Source organism: Trichosurus vulpecula, chromosome 4 (genome assembly GCF_011100635.1).
Source record: "Trichosurus vulpecula isolate mTriVul1 chromosome 4, mTriVul1.pri, whole genome shotgun sequence".
NCBI classification, from domain to species: domain Eukaryota; kingdom Metazoa; phylum Chordata; class Mammalia; order Diprotodontia; family Phalangeridae; genus Trichosurus; species Trichosurus vulpecula.
The window spans coordinates 257,014,642-257,037,954 of record NC_050576.1 but is presented as its reverse complement, the minus strand read 5'-3'; the positions used below and the strand labels follow the sequence as shown (position 1 = coordinate 257,037,954).

Below are 23,313 nucleotides of genomic sequence, written 5' to 3'. Positions count from 1 at the left end.
AACTGATCAAGTCAAAATCTCTATGTTAGAATTCTAATATCTGAGTTGTGAGAGATACAACTTCAAAGTCTTTTTTCACAGTCAGATGAGCCACCTCGATTCAATAAGAACCCATTTTTGCCAGAAATCTGAAGGGGTAAGGAACACTCTTCTCTCACCTATGATCAAGGACCAAAGGTAACAGAACTCACTGAGAAGATAAATATCTGAAGACATCTGAAGAGCTGATTAAATAGAAATGTAGAGGAAAAAGTACATACTAATGTCCACAGATCCCCAAAGGAAAGTAATAAGAATCACTTAATTCATCGTTGCTGTAAATCTGAGGTGAAAAGCAAGACTTTGACCAGGCATCTAATTTAAATTTTCTAACAGATACTAAGCTTTCCTCTCCTCTTCCTTTAAACCTTGAGGCTCAATATTTTGCAACAGACCTTACGTGTATAGTAAGTACAAAGCAGTGTTCTCGGTGGGAGAGTCCTTGCCTTCAGGAGACTCTCATTCCCCTGGGGATACCAAGATGGCAAGGGGAGGTCTAGAATTATGATGTCACTGGTATTAAGCAAGTCCCAGTGAGGAAATTTCTTCAGTCAATGCAAATTGGCAACTGTTTTCTAACTTCTGGTCTTAAAGATCTGCCTCGAGGAGAGGTATCAAACATGCAGGACCTTGACCCCAGACTGCTCCAGAGTACCCAGAACCAAATTAGATGTCACTGGGAAGTAATTAACTAAGTAAACAGACAGTAAAACATGGATAATACTATATTTAAAACTCAATGTATGCCTGGCCTGTAGGGATCCTTCTATAAGGATTACTGACCTGCCCAGGTCCCTCTTCTTCTGAGGCAGGCTCTAAGAGGTGGCTGACGGCACAGTACGCAAAGCACTGGGCCTGGAGTTAGGAAGACCTGGGCTCCAATCTAGCCTCAGGCTCTTCTAGCTGGGTGACCCTGGGCAAGTCGCTTAGCTTCTGTCTACTCAGTTTTCTCAGCTGTAAAACAGGACTAAGAGCAGCAGCAGCTGTTGCCTCCACAGGCCTATTGTGAAGATCAGGTGAGATATTAATGATAAAGCTCCGAGCATGGTGTCCAGCACACAGGAGGTGCAATAGAAGTACTTTCACCCTCTGTTCGGGCACCAATACAGATGGCAATACAAGGTAGGAGGTAAGGAGGACAAAGGGAAGCTCTAGAAACACTTGACGCCCCACAGAGGGAGTGGCGGTCTTGAAGGAAGATTCAGATTCTCTTTTTTGGGGTGGGGGCGGGGGGTAGAGATTAAGACTCTGGAAGGCAAAGACAAAGGAGGAGCACTCTCCAGGCTTGGTGGAGACGAGATGCACCCTGCTAAGCCTGAAGAGGACCTGCCCCCGGGCATGATTTGTGAAGCCGAACGGAAAGCTGCCCTGCAGAGCCATGAAGAGCCCTGAGCATTCAGCATGCTGACTGAACCCTCTCCCCATTTCTTTTTGGTGAGCGCACAAATCTGTTTTCCTCAACGCAAAGTAAAATGCCACTGTCAGGCTCCATCATGGGAGCCTTGCTCAGCACCAGGAGACAAGAGCCGGTGGCCGTCCTGACTTACCTGTCTTCTACACCCGTTGCCCCAAGTAACAGCAGCTCTCTCTCTATGAAGTGGAATGCCTCTGCTAACTTCTCTTCTCGCTGCTGCAAGGCAGTTCTGGCGGCAAAAAGGCGTCTGTCCACTTCTTCAAACTCTTCAGGCGTGAACTGTCTATATGCCACACACAGAGTTCTTAGCCCTTTCTAGGGCAAAAATGAAGGATAAAAATAGAGGGACTGAGAGGCCAGCTTTAACACCAATCACCTAATAATGTAAGATATATCATATAACAGTATCGCTTTGGTCAGCAACATCTAATTCTCACCTTGGCACATCAACCCAAGCCACAATTTTTAACAAAGAACACCCACTAAAGGCCCCCTCGCATGATTCCTTATGGCCTGCTGACAGCATTCTGTAAAGTGCTGACTCAGGGGGACTCTCCATGTAGAACCGGCACTGGGCGAAGGCATTAGAGGCTCATTACCAGACAACAGACCACAGCAATGCAGGCAGGCCCTTTGGTAGGGTGAGTGAGCTGACACACTGTAACAAGTCTTGAAGGGCAACAGGGATTCCCAAGGGGGATGAGCTCAGAAGAGAGCATTCAAGGCAAGGGGGAGAGCCTGTGCAAAGGCATGATGTCAGAAATGTAACATCACACACAAGGCACAGCAAGGTTAGCTGGGGAGCAATGTATAATCAGTGTGGAAAGGTCGGCTGCAGTCAGATTGTGAAGGGCCTGAAAAGCCCAAAGGGGTAATTTATATTTTATCTTAGAGGCAAAGGGATATGAGAAAACTCCTTGAGCAGGGAAGTGACCAGAGAAAACTTCTACTTTAGGAATGTCAACAGGCCTGCTGTTTGAAGGTTCAACTGGAAGAGATGCAGTCAGAACAACAAGAGAGGTGAGAGGCAATGATGCCCTGGAGAAGGCAGGTGGCCTTTTGAGCAGAGAGAAGGGGAGTTAGGAGAAGAGTTCTAGAGGTAAAATCGACCAAACTCAACAAGTGACTGAATATGGGAGTTGGGGGTTGAAAGAAAAGGAAAGTCACAAATGCCTCTGAGGCTGCAAACCTGGGTGACAGGAAACAGTGCGTCTGAAAGAGGAAGGGATAAGTCATGAACAATGAGCTCTGTTTGGGATGTGGTGAGTCTGACATCCAGGTAGAGAGGCAGGAGAAGGACGCGGATGACAAATAAGGACCAGACATGTAGTTATAGAAATATTCTATGCAGAGGTGACAGCTGCGAGGAGACAGAGGGAAGTAAAGAAAGAGGGGGAGAAGAAAAAAGGCACCAAGAGAGAAGAGCAGAGAGGAAGCGAGGGGAAGAGAAGGGAAGGGGGAGAGAGGAGAGCCAAGGACAAAGGTCTGGGGAAAGAGCTTTCGAGGAGACATGGAGGATGGTCCTGCAAATCAAACTGAGAAGGAGCAGCAGAGAACCATGGCACAAAATCTCAAAGAAAAGCATATCCAAGAGGAGGGAGAGGTTCTAGCGTGAAACACTGCAGAGACATCAAGAAAGATGAGGACTGAGAGCCAAGATGGCAGCTGGAAAGCAGGGACTAGCATGAGCTCCCCGCTGAGCCCCTCCAAAAACCTATAAAAACGGGTCTGAACCAATTCTAGAACTGCAGAACCCACAAAATAGCAGAAGGAAGCAGGGCTCCAGCCCAGGACAGCCTGGATGGTCTCTGGGTGAGGTCTATCCCGCACGGACCTGGGAGCGGAGCAGAGCGGAACGGAACAGAGCCCAGCCGGGGTGGAGTGGACCAACCAGACCAGGAGCTGGGCGGAGCGGGCCCAAGCGCCCTGAATCAGTGAGCTGCAGCAGTTACCAGACTTCTCAACCCACAAACACCAAAGACAACAGAGAAGGTTAGTGGGAAAAGCTGTGGGAGTGGAAGGGATTCCTGGTTCAGCCACCGCCCCAGGGGCAGAGGAAGTGGGGGAGCTATAGAACTTGAGCTGCAGTTGCTTCCAGCCCCAGGCCCACCTGGTGGGAGGAACTAAGTGGCGGATCTGAGCAGGAGTGAAGAGCCTGCTGAAGATCTAAGTCCAGTCCAGGTTGGGGGTTCTTGGGGAAGGAGGAGTGCTGGTGTGGCAGAGCTGGTGCATCCCCCCAGGCTTGGAACATAGGTCTCTTAACTCTACAAGCAGTCATACCCCACTGAAAAACTCAAGGGTCAAGTTAGTTGGCTGGGAATATGGCCAGGCAGCGAAAACGCACCCAGATTCAGTCTCAGACTCCTGAATCTTTCTTTGGTGACAAAGAAGACCAAAACATACACAGCCAGAAGAAGTCAACAAAGTCAAAGAGCCTACATCAAAAGTCTCCAAGAAAAACATGAACTGGTCTCAGGCCATGGAACAGCTCAAAAAGGATTTGGAAAAGCAAGTTAGAGAAGTAGAGGAAAAATTGGGAAGAGAAATGAGAAGGATGCGAGAAAACCATGAAAAACAAGTCAATGACTTGCTAAAGGAGACCCAAAAAAATACTGAAAAATATGCTGAAGAAAACAACACCTTAAAAAATAGACTAACTCAAATGGCAAAAATGCTCCAAAAAGCCAATGAGGAGAAGAATGCCTGGAAAGGCAGAATTAGCCAAATGGAAAAGGAGGCCCAAAAGACCACTGAAGAAAATACTACCTCAAAAATGAGACTGGAGCAAGTGGAAGCTAGTGACTTGATGAGAAATCAAGATATTATAAAACAGAACCAAAGGAATGAAAAAATGGAAGACAATGTGAAATATCTCATTGGAAAAACCACTGACCTGGAAAATAGATCCAGGAGAGATAATTTAAAAATTATTGGACTACCTGAAAGCCATGATTAAAAAAAGAGCCTGGATATCATCTTTCAAGAAATTATCAAGGAGAACTGCCCTGATATTCTAGAGCCACAGGGCAAAATAGAAACTGAAAGAATCCACCGATCGCCTCCTCAAATAGATCCCAAAAAGAAATCTAGGAATATTGTCGCCAAATTCCAGAACTCCCAGATCAAGGAGAAAATACTGCAAGCAGCCAGAAAGAAACAATTTGAGTATTGTGGAAACACAATCAGATCAAAGGGCTTGGAATACGATATTCCGGAGGTCAATGGAGCTAGGATTAAAACCAAGAATCACCTATCATCATGCTCCAAGGCAAAATATGGACTTTTAATAAAATAGAGGACTTTCAAGCTTTCTCAGTGAAAAGACCAGAGCTGAATAGAAAATCTGACTTTCAAACACAAGAATCAAGAGAAGCATGAAAGGGTTAAATTCTCCCGTAATAATGCAATTTGATGACATGCGATGGAATACCTTCTGGGTGCTCTTTGTCTAAGATGATGGAAGAAGGAAGGAAGGAAAGAAGAGAGGGAGGAAGGGAGGAAAGAAAAAGAAAAGAAGAGAGGGAGGGAAGGGTGGAAGATGGAAAGGAAAAAGGAAGGAAAGAAGGAAAGAAAGAAGGAAGGAAGGAAGAAAAGAGAGAAGGAAGGAAAGAAGATTATTGTATTTATATCACTTAAGGAACTTGGTATGATTTTTTTATCAAATGCAAAAAAAAAATACAAATTTGATCTGTTTGCTTTTGTTGTATGAAAAAGAAAAAAAGAAAGATGAGGACTGGGAAGAGACCCCTGGACTGATCAATAAAGAGATCCCTGATGACCTCAGAGCAGTTCAGCGGCAGGGTGGAAGTCAGACTGCAAGCGGAAGGAGTCAATGACTTCAGGCAGTTTTTTCTTGGAGAAAGAACATAGGATGATAGGTTGAGGACATAGTTGAGTCAAGTTTTTATAAGGACAGGGAATTTAAGATATGTCTGAAGGCAGCAGAGAAGGCCCCAGACGATATGAAGAGACCGAAACTTAGAGAGGGACTGACTGAAGGCAAAACCTGGAAAGAGACCAGTTGATTATTTGGCCCCAGCAAGAAAAGGGGATGTGGTTGCTTCACCATAATAGTGTACGTGTAAGCCAAAGTATACTTTAGCAGCATAGCTTAATCCATTATCAGAGAGGTGGAAGACTGGAATTCAAATCCTGCCTGAGATCCTCTATGGCTGCGCAATGCTGGACAAATCACTTTACCTTTTAGCCTTGGTTTCATTATCTATAAAATGGGAATAATAGGACTTACTTCTTAGGATTCTTCAGAGGATCAAATGAGATGGCATGTTGAAAGTGTGATGCTATAAAGGTTAATTATCATTAATCTGAGCTGTTATCAGCTCAATTTCACCAGGCCGGTTCCTCTCCCGGGGTCTTAACACACCCAGCTCACTTCTTCCCTAAGTCTCATTCCTGACAATCTATGTGGGATTGTAATTTCATCTTCTATTCAATTTCCACAGATTCAGTGAAACTGGAATGTCTTTAATAGACTCAGTTCTTGGACACACTTAGGTTGGTTCTCTCTGAACTCTTTCTACCTGGAAGACCTCACTTCTTTCTTTATCTTTACAGTCTTTGATTGAGGGTCAGCTCTGTGGCCACATATCTCCACTAGTATTCTCTAGTCTGCTCTTTTTTCAGGAATGAGACTTTCTTCCATCTCATTTCCAATGTTTCATCCTAGTCTTAGGGGACTTAACTTCAACATGCATGATTTCTGACATTATTATTATCAATAGCTTTTATCTATAAGGTATTAACTTCTTACTTTGTTCTCTGTAGAAGCTACTCCACTTCTGAGTTTCTGTTGAATTTATCTTCTTTCCTTATGTTCCTTAATGTGACGTTTATTCCAATTTAGATTCTTATATGCCATGTGTCAGCAGCCTTGCCCCCCAACTGTATTCTGAAAGTTTGCATTTTGCCTCCTAAATTTAATTAAAGTTTTCAAAAACATCACTGTAAATTTAATTCAGTTTTCAGTACGGCACCTAGCGCATCGCTGGTGTGGAACTGAATAACTGAAAAACGACAACATTTTAACTAGATGGTACAGTATATACAACTCTGGGTTTGGAGTCAGGAAGACCCGAGTTCAAATCCTGCCTCAGACTGTGTGATGCTGGGCAAATCACTTCATCTCTGTTACCCTCAGTTTCCTCATTTGTAAAATGAGGTAATTAAACAGCCACTACCTTACTTGTTGTGAGGCTCAAATGAGACAACACACGCACAGCGCTTTGCAGACACTGAAGTGCTATAGAAATACTAGCTGTTGCTAGATATGATTATTTTTAATGCCTTTCTATTGAGTAGCTTCATTCAGTATTTTAGGAAGCTGTGAAATGACTCCTAGATGCTGGGGCTATGATTTTTGAGGGAGTATGTTGGTGTGAAATTAATCGCTGAAGTAAGAGCACAAAAAGAGTTATCTATCTGTGTGTCTTCCCAAGAGAATCCACCAACATCCTTTCCCCTCCCCCAAAATTAGAATTTGAGAAATACGGATTTAGAAACACACCAATTCCCAGCAGCGTGTAAACTGCAGGAAGTCTCTGACTTACAAACCCTTCCTTTAAAAGCAACCCATGCCTACAGAGGGCTGTGAACACTTCTGTATCCCCTTGCTCACTTGGAAGCTGTGGAAAAAAAAACAACTAGAACTTTTGGAAAATTTTTATTTAGAAGCAGAAGAATGGTGTTTCTGGGGGGATTCTTGCACAGGGAAGAGATGGCCTTTCAGATTCCATAATCGTAATCAACTGGCAGAAGCTGACTCACAGGGGAGAGACCAAGGAAGAGCAAGGAAGCGCTGTCTTGACTATTCAGCGTGCCTAGCCCAAACCCTCGATCTACCCCACAAGCCGTCTTCTGGTCATTGTTCACAGGACTGCTGGCAAAGGGATCCTACCAGCTCCTCAGGCAGCCCCATGTCACTTCTGAAGGGCTCTAATTGTTAGGAAGCTTTTTTCTTATACCAAACTCAACCACTGCCACCCCACCATCTCACCCCTTCCAATTTCCACTGAATGCTCTAGAACAAGTCTAATCTTTCTTCTGCCTGAAAGCTCTTCACATCTGTAAGGATGGCTTTTATGTCCCTTAGCCATCCTCCTCTCCAAGCTAAACATCCTCCATTATTCTCAAGGCCCTTTGCTAAGACACACGATGTACTGGAAAATGTGCTGGATTTGAAGGCAGAGGACCTAGGGTCCAAGCCCAGCTTTTCCACTTACTACTTGTGTGAACATGAGCAAGTACCAGTCACTGCACTTTCATTTCTGCATTTTAGTTTCCTCAACTGTAAAATGGCAGGGGGTGGGGGGGTGTCAGGAGGTTGGACTAGCTGATCTCCGAAGTCACTAGCAGTCCTAAACAAGACACTGTGGTCCTTCACCCAAGGGAGGAAGGCAGCTTGGATGAACAGGAAGTGCTCAGGATAGATGTGGAGCCAGAAAGCTACCCTCAGAACTGGCTTTGTCACATGCTACCCGGGGGAGACCACGTGGCCTCTTTGGGCCTTAGCATTCCTACCTACAGAGGAGCAGAGGACAAGCTACAGGATCTTCAGAAGCCCCTTCCTGCAGCGCTGTCTCAGCATCAAGCTTTCTAAAATGTACCACTGCATCCCAAACTGAAGGCCAAATAACTTTCAAATATGTTCCTAAGTTGCAGACAATCTTTTCTTTAAACAAACAATCCACACAGAAAACCCTCTTAAAATCCTAAGTAAAAACTACGGTATAAAAGCATTTGTTTTAAGTAGTGATGAAGCAAATGTCATGAAAGAACTATATAATATCTGTAAGTTTTTGACGAAGTATGAATAAAAGAAAAAAAAAACAACCAAGGTTTAACATGTGTATTACTGATAATATTTAAATTGTTATTAAAATGTATACTCACCAAAGCAAATTCATCTACATGAATTCTTGTTTTTTCTATTTCACCACCAATACAGTTAGGAAGAATTGAAGACTCTGCTCCTTTAGAAAACAAAAGTTTCTCACCTGGGAGAGAAGAGGAAATCAATACTTCTTTTGAATTGCTGCTGAGAATGTTATAAGTCAAATATTCAAAAATCTAAAGGTCACAATAAGTGGAAGCTGGTGAGGAAGATGGAGGACAAGAAGAATAATTTTTAAAGCTCTATTATGGTCAGAAAAAAAAAAGCTCTATTATGGAAAAAAAGGAGAATCACAGAAGGGACGCAACTCCTAAATCACAGTGGGTGGGATAAACCTCTACTCCTTTTGTTTGTTTTGGTCAAGAAAAATCATCCAAGGAACCTGGATCTAGAGTTGGAAGGGAACTTCAGAGAGCACCCAGTCCGAAGTCCAGGGAAGTCAAAAAACATGCCCAAAGTCCCAGAAGTAACATTAGAGCAGGATCTGAACCCAGTTCTCCAATGTCCCACAGTACCCATTTGAACAGGAAAAGAGCAGAACAAATAAAGTGCTAAAATCCAAGATAAGTAAGGTTATAGATACTAAGAAAGCAAGTCACTACCTGTGACAAAGGCAAGTCAACAGGTCCAGGCAAATCATATGCAAAGAAACACAAAGCACTAGTGGATGTGACTGAGGAACCCCTGGTAGAGATCTCTGAAGACTATGGAAAACAGGAGACATGCCATACTAAAAAGGTTAGAAAGTAATATCAATAAACTATATCCAGTGGACTTAAAATTTTATTCCTAGGAAAAATGAGACCATTAGCAAACATCTCAAAAAGGAAGCAATTATTACAAGGAGTTACCTTGTTCCCTTTTTTTCCTCATGAAAAGACTGTAGATATTATTTATTCAGATTTTAGCAAAGTATCAATCAAGAAGCATTTATTGTGCATCTACTATGTGCCAGGCCCTAAGGATGAAAAGATACAGATGACAGTCTGGCAGTCAGTAAACATGCATTTGTTACTCCATGCCAGGCACTGGGCTTAGTACTGGGGATAAAAAGAAAGGTGAAACCACTCTTTGCCCTCAAGGAGCTTGGAATGTAACTGGAGGAAATTGGGATGAACAATGCTGTGCATACAAGATATAAGCCAGAGCATATGACAAAAAAAATAAACTCCACTAGTATAAAATATGGATGTACTTAAAAATAGCAGTTCGTCTGAAAAATGTTTTGGAGGATTTTAGTGGGGTGCAAGTTTGAGGTGTGATGACATCCAAAAAAAGCTTATGGAATATGGAGCTCTATTCAGGAAGGTGTAGTATCCAGAACCAGAGAGGGGGCTATGCCATCACTGTTCTCTGCAGCTCCAAACAGATCTAAAGCATATCATCCTGGGCGCCACATAACTGGCAAGTCGGACAGCACCCAGAGGAGAGCAAACAGGATGGTAAAAGACTGAAAGATTGTGTCCTAAGGATCAGCTGAAAGAACTGGAGATGTTCAGGAGAAGGTACATGATGAAAACTTCACATTATCTGAAGGGCTTTTGTGTGGAAAAGGGATGAAGTTTACTCTGTTTAGGTGCAGAACAAGGAGTGATGGGGGGGAGGGGAAAGCTGTAAAGAGGCAAATTTAGATTTGGTGAAAGCAAACACTTCCCAACAATCAGGTTATCTGAAAGTACAGTAAGTGGCTTAAAGAGGTGGTGGGTTCTTAAGTCAAAGCTGGATGACATGTTTGTTTGCATGTGTGTAAAAGAGGTTCTTTATCCAGAATGGGACAAATTCTGAGATTTCTTCTAATTAATTCTCAGATTCTGTCTCTTAATCCTGAGATTCTATTATTCTAAATATTTCACAAGTAAAAAATTGCAGGTTATTTGATTACATACCTGAAGGAGATTGTACAATCACACTCATTCGCCTACGATCTGAATCAAACTCCAGAACATGAAGCAATTTGTACCTGGAAAAACAGAAAGAAAACAGGTTAATTAAGGAATTATTCTTTTATAATACAGAAAGCCGGACCATAGCAAGAATAACAGGATGATGGGCTCTGTGGTATTTGTTATCGAGTTGATGTGGAAGTTGATCAAGTGATCCAGAAATTATTGTAGAATTCCATGAAGTCACTGAGCCCGAAGAACACTAGCAAGACCAACAAAGTATTGGGCATTACCAAGAGTACGAAGGACAAAAACACTCCTCAAAACATTACCCTAATGTCACATCAAACTAAGATGCACATTTGGAAGACTTCGAAGATTTAACAACTGGTGAAAGTCTAGGGAAGAAAATCTAAAATGATCAAAAGCAGGGGGGTCTTTCACAAGAAAATTTTTTTTAAAAATGAGGATGTTCTAGTAAAAAGCAAATGATCCTGTGTTATGATAAATTCCTGTATCAGTGAGAGTGCTGCCCCCACAAAGGAAATCTGAAGTTCCTCAGTGACTTGGTAAAAGGCATTAAAATACTTTTTATGGCTGAAAATGGTGTCCCTGTTACACTGCCTCGTGGGTTAGCAACAGACACACAGACTATCACTAGGGGTTTGGTGATACCTGCCACTTCTACTTAGCTGCCAAGCTTCTACTTGGCTTTCCTAACTTTAAAGAATTCATACACACCTTCACACAACGAGACTGAGGAATAATTATAGGTTATGAAATTTTATTCTAGAACTAGAATTAACAGTGATGTTCACCAAATGCTAAAATCTGTAAGTAGGGAACTTCTTCAAAAGTCAATATGGTAATTTTATAACAACAAAAGCAGGGTGATGGGAAGGGGAAGGGAATAAGTATTTATATAAAGCCTACTTTGTGTCAGGAACTGTGCTAAGCACTTTTTACAAATACAATCTCATTTGATCCTCATACCTGAGAGATGGGTGCTATGACCTCCACTTTACAATTAAAGAATCTAAAGCAGACAGGTAAATTGACTTGCCCAGAGTCGAGCAACTAGTCAGTGTCTGAGGCTGCATTTAAACACTGGTCTTCTTAACTCTAAGCCCCTCACTCTATCCCCTGTAATCCTCCTCAGCTGCCTAGACAACTCTTTTATCTCCTCAGTAAAACTCCAACACCTCATCATGGTGGGGTTGGGAACCTTTGGGTCCTGAAGGCTGAGTCAGGGAACCCAAGGAGCAAAGCAGATGAGGGTTGTTGTCAAAAGCCTGGCCAACAGCAACCTATGAAACCACCTGTGGTGGGATCTGAGTCTGTAGGATGTACCCACACAAATAAAATCACATATCCCCAAGTGCCAAAGCACATTTACAATGAGATTTCATTATCTTAGCAAATGGTAAGATAAAAATAGAAATTGGTTCAATATGCACATCAGTTGAATGTACATCAGATTCATGGTAGACTACTTCAGTGGTTCCATGTAGGTAGACCTTCACCCCAAGCAGATTCTAACCCCTCCAGACCTTCTCATTTTAGCCAGCTTGCAATAAGCCTTTCTCAAGGTCTTCTAACAATGCATTAAAGCTGTTCCCATGCATCTCTCCATTGTTCCTTGGTCACCCTTAATTTTGATTCTTAGGAAATTGTGGATATGTCAGATGTTTAGATGCCACACTAGAAGAATATTGATGTTAAGAAAAGAGGTCTTTGTGTGAGGGAGCATGGCTGGCTTATCAAAAGCATGGTGCAACTGACCCAATGAAATGCAATCCCTCTTCTTCCTCCTGTTCATATCAGGGCTTTGCTTATGGGACATGACATGTGAATAAGGTACATGTATTGAAGGCCTGACTAACGGCACGCTGATCATTATCTGAATAATATATATCCTTCATCTAACTGTTTTGTTTCCAGGCGGATTACTAGGCCTGTATTTTCTGAGTGACTTTGCTTTAACACTTCTTGATATCTTATGGAGTCAATAGCTTCGATTGGTCAACTCTAATTTTCAGGGAGTTATTTTCTTGGGTAAGGTTTTTTTGTTTCTCTTAACAATTGTCTGTTTCTTTCTGTCCTTGGGCATTGCAATGCTCCCTGCTGCATGTGCTAAACTGGACAGACCCCATTCTCGGTGCCCACAGGCTTCTTAGTCTGTCTCCCTAAACTGACCTGGGCTCGAAAGATGATATGATGTGATGTTTTTTTTTCCTTAGATTTCCTAATTAGGATTGGTCTAGTGCATTGTGGATGAGGTATGGCAGAAGAGCAAGGCTTTACTTTTTCCTGGTACTTCCCATCTTGACTCTGCCTCTTCTGAGTAACTTTGGATATCATGAAGAAGGCCCTGTACACAGTGTTCTAAGGCCTGTTTAAATCAGAACAAGAGTAATCTTCTGCTCAAAGTAGTATTTGGAGGATCACACCATTTTTGAAGTATCTTCCTTGTATCTGGATTCTATGTAGGACAAAATTTCACAATAGCTGGGGACACATTTGGCAAACATGTTTCACTGTTTATAACTCACTAGAAATTAATAATCAGAGGGTTGAAGAAAATTATCTCTGTGGTTACAGCCACATATACGGCACCTGGCTTCATTCTACATGATGACTAATATGCAATTAATAATTAGAAAATTAGAATGGTTAGACAGTATTACCTTTCAACTTTTCCAAGGGTTTTAATTTCCATAGTTTCTTCAGTACTGCCCATAAACACGACACCAATTCTAAATTTAAAGGGTGGGAAAATTACAATTTTATGGGGTAATGTTTAATGTTTTGTAATGACACATCATCGTAGTTTTGGTTGAATAAAATACCTGAAATACATATCTAAAGTACATTTAAATCTTACATATCTAAAGTACATTTAAATCTCTTCTTTATGTATCTGGTTACTAATACCTGGTTATTTTCAGAACTTGAAAAATTAAATTTTGGAAAGAATTTTGTATCAAAATAATTAGCTAAAAAAACCACTACATTGTATTTGTTTCTTGAGTATGGTTTCAAAAAATGGCATCATATAAGTCTTTCCCCAAAATGAATTTACTCAGAGTTCACCCTAATTGGATTCAAACACAAACATCTTTACAATACAATAAATTCTAAACCTGTATATTAATCAGTAACAGTTTTCAGACTTAGTGAAGCTCACTTTAAATTCTAAATCCACTACCTTGAAAAACCAGGACCTTTACATGTTTATAAATATAATGCACATATATGAAGGACAAATAATTTTGTCAGCATGGGAGAATTCCCGGTATAAGACCTCTTGGAAGTCAAACACATTATAGCCTGTGACTACGTACCTCTTAGACAGCCAAATCTGGAACATAAACAGTTGAGCTAATTTGCCCAGTCAGTGTAAAATGTGAGATTTGAAACCAGCTCTTCTTGCTTCTCAGCCCAGCACTCAATCGCTATCCCTCACTGTCTCATTATGCACGCTATACTTTAACTTTAAATATATTTAATATTTAATAAGCACACATTATGGGCAAAAAAATCTGGCTCAGTCCTAATTTACTAAAAAAAGACTAATGAAGATATGTGGTAAAATGTACTTTTTTTTGCAGGGATCAGAGGGAGGCATGGAGTTAAGAGGCAGAACAGTCCAGTGAGAGCCCTGGGTGCTCATTTCACCTTGGTGCCTAGCCCTCTGGACCTCAGTTGTCTCACAGACAGAAAGAGAAAGGGTTAGCAAGAAAGGGTGGTAGAGGGTCTATAATTCTAGGCTAACATTTTGTTAGATGCACCTAAGTACCTACCACGTGCGGCTGAAGACTCTCTGTATAATTAGGTGCATCCTCTCCCTACTTACCTTGCAGCAGCCTCAACTAAGGCCTTTTCATCTGGGGAAGCAGCATAGTACTCGAACTGTGAAGATGTGGCACTGGGGTGCCAGGGACCATCCCCAAGGCCATCGGATTGGCCACTACTGATCTGCACTGTATGACAGAGACCAACTGCTTTGAAGAAGAGATCTTGTTCTTTGATCTGGAGAAACATAATTCACATTTCTGAGATAAAGAGTAGTCCCAGACAACAGCCCAAAAAGTAAAGGTTTAAAGAGATGCTATGTAACACAAAGTTGCTAAACTGGATTCAGAACAAGACTCCAGAAAATCTGATATTGACTGTAACATCTGGCTGTCAAACAACCTGCTAGATACTGATTAGACAAATAAATAAATTATCAGCCCTTGCTGAAAGACCTTTCCATCCAAGACTGAGGATGCTTAAGAATTTTTTACTGTTCTCACTCTGGTGACTGCTCTTTGGGACCCCACTCCTCCTCTTCTATGGAATACTCTACATGTACCAAACTGCCAGGGGAGGCACGGGGCCAGTTCTGGCACTAGAGAGAAGGCTCCAACAACAAGAGCAGCACTAGGTTCTCCTTCCCAGAACAAGGACTCTAAGGCAGGCTAGACAGCCCAGTGCCTCACACAGATCAGGTGGTATGTTAAACCGATGCCCACCTCTAACCAATGCCGGCTCTGATCCCTAAGCATAGCCCGCAAGTGACCATGGGCTCTCAAAGATTATGACAGTGAGTACAGGTTCTAGCAGATGCCATAAAACTGGAGAAAGTGAGCCCAGCCTAAGGCCAGCTCCATGAGACCTGGCCTCACAAGGCTAAAAAAGCTAATCTATCCCTGGAGGGCTGGCCACCCAGGAGAGCACTTTTTCAGAAACAGCAATTTAGCAAAATCCTAAAGTATTACTACTTCAAGATGTGTGTGTGTGTGTGTGTACGCGAGCGCGCACATGTGTATGTGTTGAGCAGAGGGCAAGAGGCAACGGCAGATAAGGGAGGACCCAGACCAAATAATCACATGCCCTTGAATGAATTAATTGAGTACATGTCAGCACTGCATAAAAGGGTAGGAGTTTAAAAAACACCATTCCTTCTCACCAGCCCCCAAATAAAGTTATTTCCATTTCAAGACGCAAATAAGAATTATCCTGTATATAACAAGGACAAATATTGCTTACTAGTTCTGTTTCATTTTCAGAAGTGATTGCAAGATGGGCTGAGGTGCTGAGATGGGCCAGGCTCCTAAGGTATGCCAAACCTTCTGAAGATTCCGGGGTTGGTCCCTCTGGCACCAGTCTGCCATTAATTTCTTGGTATTTTATGCCATTAATTGAACACTCTCGAAACTGCATCTCATTTTCAGTCAGAGTTCCAGTTTTATCTGTAAACACATATTCCACCTAGGAAAATATGAAATGTTGCAACAAAAATATTCATTAAACAACCTTGTTTTCATAGTGGTAAGCTCAGTCTTGTAAAAATGAAATGAACCAAGCTCAAGAGCTCTTTACTAAGTTGCTATTGATGCTGGAACTTATCTAATAAAAAAATTAAATGATGAAAATAGTAAAAGGGACAACACAGAAAAACAGAAAACAATTTCTGTCATGCATCCTTCAAAACATGTAGCTTCCTAAAGTGTGCAGTACACGCAGTTCACTTCTGGAGATGGTCGGAATATGGTGTTTATACCTCATTTCCAACCAGGGTAGACTTCTGCTGTACTCCAGGACTTCCAAATATCTCTGAAGCAAAAGCAGGAGGATGCCCAGGGGCCTTTGAGAGCATCCAGTGTGTGAAAAACTGGAAAGTGCCAGAAGGATGAAAGCCAAGGCAGGAAGGAGTCAGTAAAAGAGAAATTAAAATGTGAGACAGAGTTCGTTGTTATTGCCAAAAAAAAAGAAAAAGTTTATTTTTACTGCAAAGGTCAAGGAGGGGTCATTGAAAAAAATGTTAATGAGAAGAATTTAAAAAGTGGTTAAGAAAGATTGCTTTGGTACCCGTGGTTAAGAATGATTCTAAGAAAGAAATGCAAGAAGAGAATTCCTGAGAATTTTGTGACAGCTCAGTTGAGGCATAAAACCAGTGTTTGGACTGATGATCTGGTGATGAAGACAGTGATATAAGAAACAAAAGAGACATCAGGATTTGAAAATTCTCAAGAAAGAAGCAGGGATTAGTAGGAAACTGAAGGTAACTCTCATGTTCCTTTCTTGGAGAATATCAGAGATATTTGCAAAGCTCTATGACGAAGGAAAGACGAGTCAGATTGAAGGAACTGAAGGTTCTAAGTTCAACTGAAAATGTGTGTATGAGTATGTGTGTGTGTGCGCGCATGTGTGCACACACACAAACGCAGAGGATATCCTGAACCAAAGAACTGAAAGATGGGAGCACAGGGAAGGCTATCACCAGCACACAGAGTAATGACAGATCTAGAAGCAGATTAGATCACAAGAAATGAGGTCCAAAAGGAAAGACATGAACCAAGTGTCACGAACCATAGTCAGCGACAGAAATGACACCAAATGGAGGGTTGATACTAAAGAAGAAAGCATATGGTAAGACAAATACAAGATCGTGATAAGAAGGTTGTGAAACACCTACCTTAAAGATAAATTAATAAAAAACAAATGAGGACTAAAGTAACAGATGTTGTATGTAACTAGAAAAAGACCAAGGTGCTGGATGGCATGACATGGAGGTTTGGCCAAAGTGCAGCGCCAAATGAAGTAATGGCTTGAGAAAACCACCACCACTTAGGCATTCTGTAGAGATAAGAGACAGGAGTAAGCTTGTACAGAATGAGGAAAAAACCTCCAGAGAACAGTAATGATCTTAAGAAGGATGAAATCAGATGGGGTAAAGGGACATAAGCAGGGAGGAAAAACGTAATCTTGGGTTTTGGTTTTTCTGCTCTTCATTACATGATGCATTTTCTATCACTCAAAACACTTAACAGCAATTGTATAAGCCATGAACTACAGAATAAAAATGCTAGTGGAAATAAAAGGATCATCTTCACCTGTCCCAGTTCTTCATTCAGATCTGAAGTATTGACTTGTGCTTTCTGATCTGTTTCTTCATGATAGAGATCAAGATCCCAGCCAATAAAAAATGAGCCAAGGAATTTCTGCATCTCGACTGTCACATAAAGTGAAATTGGAATGATAAAATTGTAGAGCACCAAAAAAGCAAGAAAGTCAGAAATAAACCTCAGAATCTGTAGGGGGAAAAAAAGGTTCGTATAAGACAAAATGCACAAGAATAAACATCCTTAGAGAAAACTCAGAAAAATGTATGCAAAAGTCAGCTTCTGCCCATTTGGACCATCAGCCTCCTGTTTATGGCTCATCTTTTCATATCTCTGTCTCTGGGCCATCTGATTATTCCTATGAGGGTAGGGGCATGGGGCCTCTTGTGGACAGTTCCTAAAATGGCTGAGATTGAAACTACTCTCAAAACTAGGCTTTGTATCATCCTTGAATTTCAAAGGTTTGCTCCTATCCTCCAGTCTCACAGAGTTAAAAGTTGACTAAATTTTTTTTAAAAAATCATTAACTGATACCTTTGATAATGACATTCAGAACTGAAATACTAAGCAGTATTCCACTTTAACTGCATGAAAGACTAATTCAATATCTATTTGTGGGGAATGGAAAATCCACATTGATGAAATACAACCTGAAAAATACATATACTTCATTATCTGACTAGGTTGTACTTTTTTTTTTTCTGATCACTGGGTTCAATTACTTAAAAGTACCTTATAATATTAATGTTCTGATCTGAGAAGAAGCCTATAATAGCAGATTTCAGGGTTAAAGAGTATGCCTTTATGGTGAAAAGACATAAAATACCTAAGTAGTTGTTTGTTTTTTTTAAAGGAAAATCCCTTCCCTTCTCTGGCCTGTCACTTCATCTGTAAAATGAGGTAAATGTACTAAAGAAACTCCAAAACTCTTCTCAACTCTTCTACTCCCTCATAGGATGAATATTTTGAAGCAATGACTATTATGAGATGCTTAAGCATTAAAAAAGATAAATATATTTATATTTTCATTTAATTTTTGAAAATAATCATTTAATAGTAGAGAAATAATCTATTTGTGCTTTATCAAAGTGTGCTGCACTGAAGGCTCTGTGGAAAGCCAAGTTACCATTAGCACCTCTATGCTGAAATGAGGTATGGCAAGTCCTATGGCCCTCACTTTGGGCCTTACCAATTGGACACCTACATAATGTAGGTAGTTACTGTTCTTTTGCAGGAACTTTTCAGTGGCAGACCTTGGGGTTGTGTCACAGGGGCTGTCATATTCCTAGATTCTCTCTATTAGAGGGAGAATATCTCCCCATTCTAGAAGGGCAGAGATGACAGTACCTTACTGCTATTTCGCTGATGCTCCGTTTTTTGGTTATACCAAGGTTCATCCCATTTTTCTTCTGCTTGCCATGTATATTTCAGGATTGTACTGATGATGGCTTCAGAAATAAGGATTATAAGATATATTATCAAAAAGGTATTCATTGACCTAGAGTGGATGAAAGAGCATATGAAATATTAATTAAGGGATTTGATATTGATTTGTTCAGTAAAAGTTATTGATCTATAAATATACTAAAAATGTTTTTAAAAACTAAATTTGAACATTTATCAAATCTTATAGATTCTCCCTTCTCCAAAGGTCACAGGAAAGTGGGAATGACTCTGGAGAGCTGACTTGAAGACCCTGTGACCAGAGTGATCCATCACCTTCCCATCCTGGAAGGTTCATATGTCTCCTGTTATATATAATAATGGGCAGTTAGGTTGCACAGTGGATAGAGTACAAGGTCTGGAGTCATGAGTTCAAATCTGGCCTCAAACACTTACTAGCTATGTGACCCTGGGCAAGTCACTTAACTCTGTTTGCCTCAGTTTCCCCATCTCCCCATCTGCAAAAGCAGCTGGGGAAGGAAATGGAAAACCACTACAGTATCTCTGCCAAGAAAACCCCACAGGATCATGAAGAGTTGGACATGACTGAAACAACTGAACAACAACAATCTATACAATAAAAACCACTTACACAAAAGTAAGAGACTTTGCCATTTACAGGCTTGGCCTTGGGAAGATCATTTGCCTTCTTTGATCCTTAGTTTTTTCATCAGCAAAATGAGGGTCATAACACTTGCATTGTCTCATTCATAGGGTAGTTAAGAGAAATAAATGGAATAATATATATAAAATTTTGTAAAGTACAAAATGTGACACAAATAAATTCCGGTTCTTGTTACTCCTAATTATTACCGTTAAGATAGGAAAGAATGGTTTAACAGGGAGTCAGTCTCAAAGCCTGGAAGAAATGGGTTCAAGTGTGCCTCAATACATACTAGTTGTGTATCCCTCTGCAAATCATGTAGCCTCTCTGTTCTCTAGGCACATCTCTCAAGAATACACCCTGTAGGGAAGCTGACTTGCCTTGTTAGGAGGTTTCTCATCTGGGAGTTCCCTATACTAATGAAATCATAGGTCCAGTCTCTATTTCATCCAAGAAATAGTGAAATTAAATACATTTTGTTTAAACAGGCAAAGAATTTTATATAATAAATTTTTAAAAAGTTTCAGTAAAAAATTTTGCATTTTAAAATGGTATTAGTTATATAGAAAAGTCTTTTATATAAAATATGGTATGTCTTAAAGACAATGAATGAGGTATTACTGAGTTTACTTAAAAATACACAATTCTTGCACATAATAAGTTTGAATCAAAAGAAATAACCATTTTGTGAAGACTATTTATTATATATGTTACAATAAAGTTTGATTAAAGAAAAAAATTTTTGTGTGAAATTAACCTATTTGAAAAAGACTTCCATGAACAGATACTTCTTGGACTTTCTGCTAAAAAAGTTTAGCCTGACAGCACTTGTTTTTATTTCCCACTATTCCGTGATGTTTGTTTGACAACTATCCCCTACATAGGCCAGGCTCCACTACAGACTTTTGTTCATGCTATTACCCAACTTAGAACACCTCTCTTTTATCCTTAAAGGTCCAAACTGTTTCACTCCCTCCATGAAATCTATCCCACTGCCTCTGGACTATAGTTTAGCTTTCATCTCTCTGATATTCTAGATTTATAACCAATACTACTAAACAAAAGCAATTATTTCACATTGTGGCTTTGTATGTCAAACTACACTGTCAAGTCCTTAAGAACAGAGACTATGTTCTCCATATATGTCTATGAACACCCCCTAGCATTTAGCACATATCTTGAGTTATGATGGACAATTACTATCACTAATTCTCTTAAGCAGAATTTAATTGGTGGTTTCTTTTGAAAAAAATTTTCTTTTTCAAAATACATGAACTTAACAAAAATGAGAATCAAAAACTATCAGCATAATTGACCATATCAACAACAAAACTAACAGAAACAATATGATTATCTCAATAGATGCAGAAAAAGCTTTTGAGAAAATAGAACACTCATTTCTATTAAAATACACTAGAGAGCACAGGAATAAATAGAGTCTTCCTTAAAATGATAAGTAGCATCTACCTAAAACCATCGGCAAGCATTATATGCAATGGGGATAAACTAGAAGCATTACCAATAAGAGCAGGGGGTGAAACAGGATGTCCATTATCACTACTGTTATTCAATATGGTACTAGAAATGTTAGCTTAAGCAATAAGAGAAGAAAAAGAAATTGAAGGAATTAGAATAGGTAAAGAAGAAACAAAGTTATCCCTCTTTGCAGATGATATGATAATATACATAGAGAATCCTAGAGAATAAAGTAAAATAAAGAGAGTAAAAAACTATTTGAAATAATAAACAACTTTAGCAATGTTGCAGGATATAAAACAAACCCACATAAATCATTAGCACTTCTATATATTACTAACAGAGCCCAACAGCAAGAGACAGAGAAATTCCACTTAAAGTTACTGCAGACATTATATTATATTTGGGAGTCTACCTGCCAAAGCAAACCTAGAAACTATATGAATACAATTATAAAACACTTTTCACACAAATAAAGTCAGATCTAAATAATTGGAAAAATATCAGTTGCTCACAGGTAGGCCAAGCTAATATAATAAAAATAACAATTCTACCTAAATTAATTTATTTATTCAGTGCCACACCAATCAAACTACCAAAAAATTATTTTATAGAGCTAGAAAAAATAACGACAAAATTCATCTGGAAGAACAAAAGGTCCAGAACATCAAGGGAATTAATGAAAAGAAATGCTAGGGAAGATAGCCTAGCCATACTGGAACTTAAATTATATTATAAAGCAGCAATCATCAAAACTACTTGGTACTGGCTAAGAAACAGAGTGGTGGATCAGTGGAATAGGTTAGGTACACAAGACACAGTAGTCAATGACTACAGTAATCTACTGTTTGATAAACCCAAAGACTCCAGCTTCTGGGATAAGAACTCACTAACAAAAACTGCTAGGAAAACATCATGGCAGAAAGACCAACATCTTACACCATAAACCAAAATGAAGTCAAAATGGGTACATGATTTAGATATAAAGGCTTATACTTTAAGCAAACTGGGAGAGCAAGGAATACTTTACCTGTCAGATTTATGGAGAAGGAAAGAATTTACTACCAAACAAGAGAAAGAGAACATTATGAAATGCAAAATGGATAATTTTCATATTAAATTGAAAAGTTTTTGCATAAACAAAGCCAATGCAACCAAGATTAGGAAGGAAGCAGAAAACTGGTGAAGAATTTTTACAACCAGTGTCTCTAATAAAGGTCTCATTTCTAAACTATAGAGAGAACTGAGTAAAATTTAAGAATACAAGTCATTCCCCAATTGATAAATGGTCAAAGGATATGAACAGGCAGTTTTCAGATGACAAAATTAAAGCTATCTATAGTCATATGAAAAAATGCTCTAAATCACTACTGACTGGAGAAATGCAAATCAAAACAATTCTGAGATACCACATCATACCTATCAGATTGGCTAACATGACAAAACAAGAAAATTATAAATGCTGGAGAAGATTTGCATTGTTGGTGGAGTTGTGAACTGATTCAAACATTGTGGAGAGAAATTTGGAACTCTGGCCAAAGGGCTATTGACCCAGCAATACCACTACTAAGTCTGTATCTCAAAGAGATCATAAAAATGGGAAAAAGGACCCATGTGTACAGAAATATTTATAGCAGCTCTTTTTGTGGTGGCCTAGAACTGGAAACTGAGAGGATGCCCATCAACTGAGGAGTGGCAGAACAAGTTGTGGTATATAAATGTAATGGAGTACTATTGTGCTATAAGAAATGATGAGCAGGCAGACTTCAGAAAAACCTGAAAAGACTTACACAAACTGATGCCGAGTGAAGTGAGCAGAACCAGAACACTGTACACAGTAACAGCCACAATGTGCAATGACTATCTGATAGACTTATCTGTTCTTAGCAATGCAAGGTTCTAAGACAATTCCAAAGGACTCATGACAGAAAATGCTGTTCGCATCCAGAGTCTGAATGCAGATCAAAGCACACTATATTTGCTCTCTCTTTTTTTTTCCTTTTTTTGTTTCTTCTTTCTCATGGTTTCTCCCATTGGTTTAATTTTTCTTTACAACATGACTAATGTGAAAATAGGTTTAATATGAATGTATACGTAGAGCCTACATCAAATTACATGCTGTCTTGGGGTGGAAGGAGGGGAGAGATGGGGAGAAAATTTGGAACTCAAAATCTTACGGAAGTGAATGTGGAAAACTAAAAATAAATAAATATTTTTAAAAGGATATAATTAACCTTAACATTTCCAAGGAAAGTGGAGAACCATAAACATCAAAATACTCTACTCATTGGTGATTCAAGTCTTCTTAGCACTCAACTGATACAATTTGATACTAAATAGGGTGAACTCTACAATGACTTCACATCTTTAAGCACCAGATTTACATACAAATATATTTCATGAGTGCCTAAATTCAACTGACTGCAGATTTAGATGGGAAATTTAACATTCTCCTGAATACCACTCCTTGTTCAAAACATGATTCCTTGTCTGTTCTTTTTATCACATTCATTGATTAGTGTTACCAGAGTGACACAGGACTCTGCATACAGTAGGCACGCAAAAACTGTTAAGGCTCATAGGTTTTAAGTCAGAAAGGATTTCAGAAGCCATTTAGTCCAACCCCCTTACTGAGGCCTAGAAAGGCTAAATGA

General features: G+C 39.9%; 1 protein-coding gene across 1 annotated transcript in view; it reads right to left on the bottom strand.

Annotated features, from left to right (window-relative positions):
- ATP11B (ATPase phospholipid transporting 11B (putative)) overlaps positions 1-23,313 on the bottom strand; it is a 139,325-nt gene that overhangs the window by 34,606 nt on the left and 81,406 nt on the right. Inside the window, exons 11-18 of the mRNA XM_036756529.1 lie at positions 18,484-18,634; positions 17,128-17,325; positions 15,281-15,502; positions 14,103-14,278; positions 12,934-13,002; positions 10,250-10,323; positions 8,363-8,466; positions 1,587-1,768 (exon numbers count right to left, since the gene is read on the bottom strand). Of these exons, the coding sequence (XP_036612424.1) occupies positions 1,587-1,768; positions 8,363-8,466; positions 10,250-10,323; positions 12,934-13,002; positions 14,103-14,278; positions 15,281-15,502; positions 17,128-17,325; positions 18,484-18,634 (1,176 nt within the window). The remainder of the gene's footprint in view (positions 1-1,586; positions 1,769-8,362; positions 8,467-10,249; positions 10,324-12,933; positions 13,003-14,102; positions 14,279-15,280; positions 15,503-17,127; positions 17,326-18,483; positions 18,635-23,313) is intronic.